Source organism: Pyrus communis, chromosome 17 (genome assembly GCF_963583255.1).
Source record: "Pyrus communis chromosome 17, drPyrComm1.1, whole genome shotgun sequence".
NCBI classification, from domain to species: domain Eukaryota; kingdom Viridiplantae; phylum Streptophyta; class Magnoliopsida; order Rosales; family Rosaceae; genus Pyrus; species Pyrus communis.
In genome coordinates this window covers 10,708,699-10,714,764 of record NC_084819.1, presented here as the reverse complement: position 1 = coordinate 10,714,764, position 6,066 = coordinate 10,708,699, and the positions used below count along the sequence as shown (strand labels likewise).

Here is a 6,066-nt window from a genome sequence, read left to right as displayed (position 1 = left end):
AATCAGAACATTGTTATCGTCTTGATAAAATACACAAAAGAAATGGGAGATGTTGATACAAAACGCAACGATGGGAAATGGGGTCCTTATGGCTCTCCAATGTTTTACTTGAGAAGGCAAATTATTAAGTCAAGTTTCATGTGGAAAACTGATAGTACAAAAGTAGTCTTCCCTTCACTTTGTGTGGATTAAGGGAAATAATCAGAAACGAAGAAAGAAGATTAATCACGTCATTTACAAGCAGCTCATAAATAGATGTACAATTGAGGAAGATTAGAGCAGTACTTACTGAAACAAGTGTAACAATCTTTGCTCAATTGATCTTTGATGAATTGCCGGCGACCTGGTTCAGAAATTACAAGGTCAAACCATCTTTCACAATGTGCTCCAACCAAGATGCAATATCCGACATTGTAGGACGCTCGATTGGATTTTCCTTTACAGCCAGTCCTGCTATATCAGCAAGCTTAAGCAAAGGCTCAACATTTCTCGGAAGAGCTATATAACGATCGATTATGGCAGCTGCCTTGTTCTGTTTGATTAGAGGCAGTGCCCATTCGACTATACTTGGCAGAGTGTAATCTCTGTCATAAGCTTTCCTTCCACTGAGGATCTCCAGCAGTACTATTCCAAAGTTGTAAACATCGCTGGCTAAATCTCCGTTGACATCCTTGTCATTAGATGTAAGGAGTCCGAAATCTGCAATTCGCGCATTCCATTCAGCGTCTAAAAGAATGTTTGAGGTCTTGACATTGCGATGAACAATGGGAGGCACGGATTCCTTGTGAAGGTGCTCAAGCCCCTTAGCCGCCTGCATTGAAATTTTCAACCGGAGGCTCCAATTCGGGGAAGAAAGGCCACCATGGAGATGGTCATAAAGCGTCCCATGGGCCATATACTCGTACACAAGCAACCTTTCTCCCATCTCCGAGCAGTAACCCAACAAGTTCACAATGTTACAGTGGCGGATTTTGCAAAGGACCTCTAATTCCATTTCAAAGTCCCGACTATTTGTGTGAATTATAGTAGCAGCATTTGCTCTCTTGACTGCAACTTGCTGTTCATCTGCTAGCACAGCTTTGTAAACAAAGCCATAATTTCCCCTGCCAAGCTCATTAAACTCCTTGAATCCGTTGGTGGCGTCTCTTAGTTCTGAGAGCCGGAACACTTGAGCCATCCCAGGACAGGGAACCACAGATAGAGGAGGATTTGAATCCTTATTATTGTCAGCTTCCAACTCTGCTTTCCCAATGCAAGATTTAAACTGCTTTTTTGTCCCTTCTTTTTTTCGAGAAGTTGTTAAATGGGGAAGAAGGCACCAACAAGTTAATATCAACAAAAACCCCAAAGCAGAAGACCCGAATATGATCACCAACCTACGCACATGATTCCAAAGCTTCTTCCTCATTTCTGGAGGAGTTTGAAGCCCACAAACATTCCAACAAGAGCTGTTTTGGCAAAGAGAGCAAGCTGTGCACACTCGATCAGCATGTTCACTACATGAACTAGACAAGAAGAATCCTTCGGAACAATTTGACCCGCACGAGGAACAAATCGTGAGATCTTTTCGAACACACAAGCTTGTCAAATCCACCTCATTGAGTATGCTAGCATTGAAAGCAAACTCCCCTTGGCCACAAGAACCACGAGTGCAAAGACCTGGACTGCACAATTCCAATGGAGGATCATACTCCGGCGGGGATGAAGTTGCATTGGTATCCCAACAATCAATCACCAAATCATCTTCCCTGATCCCACAAGTGGTATAATCCGATGAGGCAATCGCCAAAAACCCGGAAGTCTTTGGAATCAAGGAGGAGTTAAACATGCCCCAACACTCAACTCTATGATTGTCGTGTCGAATCCCACAAAAATGGTGATCACCAGCTGCCAAAGACACATACTGAGTTCCATTTGGACGACCATCCAACAAATCAGCGTCACCCCAACATTTCAATTCACCAAAATCTGAAACTCCACAGATTGAGGCCCTCCCTGAAGCTAAAGCTGTGAAATTCTGTAGCGAACCCGAAACGCCTAAATTCGAAGAATTCGGTCCCCAACAAATCAGCCCTCCATCTCTAACACCCCCACAGCTAAACCCTTCGCCAGAAACAACCGTTTTGAACACAACATTGGCAATTGCCTGGTCAGAAAACAGATTGCTCTGTTTTGAACTGAAACTTTTATTCGATGTTTCAAAAATTTCCCAACAATCTACTGTTCCAAATTCGTGATCAGAGTAATACGACCCTCTAATAGCACAGACATGGCTCTTCCCAGCAGCAATATGAGAGTAAGCAGCGGACTTGAATACGGGAGGAACAAGATCTATACCCGGAGAAACGGGGCTCCAACAATACGCCAGCGAGGTGTTAGCTAAAATGCCACAAAGAAAATCTTCACCGCCGGAGAGAGCAGCCATCGCCGGAATATTTCCGAAGGAGGCTGAGGACGATGAAGACGCCGAAGACAGCGTCGACGAAGAGCTGTTCTTTCCCCAGCAAACCACGTCCTGCTTGCCACTGGCGTCTATGGCGCAAAAGAAGCCGTCTTTGCCGAAAGAGGCCGAGATGGGTCCCATTAATCCGAACCCAGATGCGGTGGTGGAACATAAGAGCAGGAGGAGGAGCAGAGGAGGTACGGATCGAGAGAACCCAGAAATGGTTTGCTGGGTTTGCATGGTTTTGCTGGGTTTAGAATTGAATCAGTGATGGTGGCATGGAGTGGTTCGATGGTGAGCTTGCCTGTCTGTGCTGCTGGTGTCGTTGGGTTGCTGAAGTTAGAGCTGTGAGTGTGAGGATGGTGACGATGAAAGAACGTGGGTGTCGCAGTCATTTTTACAGTTTTTGAGTAGACTCCCATTCAAAGTACTCGAACTAGTTACCTGAGTTTAACTATATTTTAATGCTGGATATCTTTTGGTTTACCGCATCCTGGCTGTATTGGGTGTATGTAGTTACTGTGTTGCCGTCAGACCAGGATTACAGACCGCTGCTATGTCGGATACATGCTGGAACAAGTGGGGAGAGTTGGGGTTTGACTATCGAAATCACTTGAGTTCTTTATATATAATTTGTAATAAGTGTTCAATTTGTGATCCTTTGAGTTCTTTATTTGAATTGTTTAGCTGTTTGTGTGGGGATCTATGATGGATTAATGCTTCTAGATCTGTCTGGTTTGTGTCCAACGCTAGTCATTAGCACATTTTTAGAACTGTCAAGTTTGTATCAGATAATAATAATCTGACATTGCCGTATCATACTTATTCACCGTGGTTTAATAGCAGGTTTATATTAAGGAAGTTTTAACGAAAAACCCACAGTACTGTTCACTTTAACGAAAAATTATATTTTTACACTAAAAAGTCAATCCTGGTACTATTTACTTTATCATTTATTTTGACCTTATCATTAAAACTCAAAATTTTCAAATCATTTTCATTAGTTTTCTTTTATATTAATACGTACCGTCAACATTTTTCAGAATTGTCTATTCGTGTTGAATATGTGCCATTGCCACTACTTTAGAATACGTGTCATTACCATTTTACGAAACCCTCATGTTTTGTTGCAAAAAACACGTGCAATTAACACTTCATAGCTATCATGTTCGCAGCAAACACTAGTTATTAGCATTTTACAAAAGTATCATATTCATGTCAAATACATGTCATTCCTGTTTCTCTTGTTCATACTAAATATTTGTTGCTGACACTTTCCAGAAGCATCATGTTTGTGTCAAACATATGTCTTCAGCACTATTTCCTAACCATGAAGATAAATTTCAATTTTCGTTTTCTCATTTTTATTTACCAATTCACCCTCCTCCCACGTACTTTCACTTTCTTTGGCCAACATACACATATATTTTACAGACATAGCATCACTCTCTGATAAAATAATCAGACCACCAACATTTTCCACTCGTCTAAGATAACCTTATTTATGAATATTTCTTGTTACCTAAGATCACACATGTTACATAAGATATTGGTGTAAAATATGAAGACACTTGCAGAAACTATTTGGTGGATCCAAATGAAAATGGAGGATCTAATGCACATGAGCAATTCGTGTCGGTTTGCACTTGATAAATAGTAAATAAGAAGACCATACTTAAAAAGTTTCTATTTATTAAACATCGTAACTGTACCAATGAGCAAGAAAGTGGGTTTGTTCGAAAGAATTTTTTTTACAAACAATATTATCAACACTGAAAGAGACGGGGATGAGTTTAATTTCACAATGAACTAGTAATAATGCGGTTCAAATTCGCTTTTAGCGAGAATCAAATCTAAAACCTCTCACTTACAAATGAAGAAAAATATTATTAGATTATAGTACTAAGTGGTTGCTCGAAAGAAATTTAAATAGTGAAAGAAAAAAAAGCCGCCCACGAATTAAATTCTTTATACCTAGGAAATATGGAGCAAACTCGTAGGCAACGTTTCTACATGTAACATTGATATGCGGTGTATTTGATTTACATATTTTTAAAGTGAACTCGAATTGCTGACGTCCGTCACAAGTGAAACAACCATTTCTCTGAATCATAACTAATTTTACTATAACTGACAACGATAGACAAAAACTTTCACCCCAAATTTAGGTTAATTATAGAATTCCATCATGTTGTGCTCACCCAATAGCTTGAAGTCCCAACAAGAAAAAGGTGTTGAGTTGAGATCGATCCCATTCTACTTAAGGATTCTTTTGGTTCCGGAGCATCTAGTATCGAAGAACCATGGACAAGAGTTTTTCAGGCTTTTCCACCCGACTTTTAAGCTTAAGAGCAACTCCAGCGTGGGAGCCCTCTCCCCAGGCTATTCACTATTCAATCCACCCAGTGAACAGTAACTGCCCTTAATGAACAGTAACTTCCTTTTGCATCTCCACCGTTGCACTTGAATAACCTTGGCAATAGGCAATAAAATAATAGTTTTTATTTATTTATAAAATAATACAAAAAGATTGAGAGCTCTGCCGAGCTCCCATATGAGGAGGAGGGAGACAAAGAAGAGCAAGGTTAAACCGAATCCGATGCTGACGGAGAACCAAGCCCTGAGATTCTGGCAATGGGTCTTGCTGAAATGGAAGAGGGGTTGTTTGAAAGCCCAGAATTTGAAGTTGCAGTAGCAGCAGGAGATGGTGGTCGCAGGAGGAGGAAGCGGCGGAGATGAGTTTGCAGGGGAGTGAAGGGGTAGATATTTTAATATCCCAAATCAAATAAAATCTGCACTTGTTTACCTGTCTTCTTCGATCTCTTTCTTTTTGCATATCAAAATCAAAAACCCAAATTTTCAAATCCAATCCAACTGAAAAACGGGTTCCAAATTTTGTCAATTATGGGTTTTGGAGAAACAAAGAAAAAGAGACATCAGAGAGGAACCTAGAAGAAAAAAAGGTCAGAAATTTTACAAGATATGGCGTCTGCATGTCTGTTCTCGTCACCGGCACAGTCGGTTTCGTCAGAACCCACGTCTCCGTGGCCCTCAAAAAGTGTGGAGATGTCGTCCTGACGTCAGCCCACGTCAGACTGACTTCGGGCGCTCGGGCCAGCACGAATCGACGGGCTTGGCGCTCGAGCTTGCTCAGGCTCCCTCGCCAACCAACGCTGGGCTTCCTCCCTCAGGCAATCCAGCCCTGTTCCGAAGCCTATCCCTCGAGCAGGAGCTCCCACTGGAGCTGCTCTAAGAGATTAAATTTTAATTAAGAATAAGGGTAACGAACTCATACTTTAAGATATAGGATCAGTAACATGCACCGTTAAGATAATATGACAAACATCACGTGATGATGTAGTCATCCAAAAAACTTAAAAACGGGATAGCAAAACTTTTATGCTAAATTATAGGATCAGTAATATGCATTGTTTTAGAAGAGAAACGATAGCTTTCGTAGAAGATTGAATCCGTACAAAAAAAAAACAGCAGCAACTTAATTATAACAATCCTCTAATAACGAGTCAGAGATGAGGTCCGGAGGATTTTAAACCAACAACAAAAGCAACCAGTATGAAGAGCGTACCATGCTAAGCGATAAGCAATTGTATTGGCTTGGGATC

General features: G+C 41.0%; 1 protein-coding gene across 1 annotated transcript; it reads right to left on the bottom strand.

Moving 5' to 3' along the window:
* Window positions 1-54: 54 nt before the first annotated feature.
* On the bottom strand, window positions 55-2,683 carry LOC137722323 (serine/threonine-protein kinase-like protein CCR1). The gene has a single exon (XM_068461291.1). It carries the CDS (start codon window positions 2,681-2,683, stop codon window positions 356-358), a length of 2,328 nt encoding a protein of 775 aa, XP_068317392.1. The 3' UTR covers window positions 55-355.
* Between the last annotated feature and the right edge of the window lie 3,383 nt (window positions 2,684-6,066).

Coding starts and splice junctions, on each gene's coding strand:
- LOC137722323 (XM_068461291.1), bottom strand. CDS start 2,683: ATGCAAACCCAGCAAACCATTTCTGGGTTCTCTCGATCCGTACCTCCT.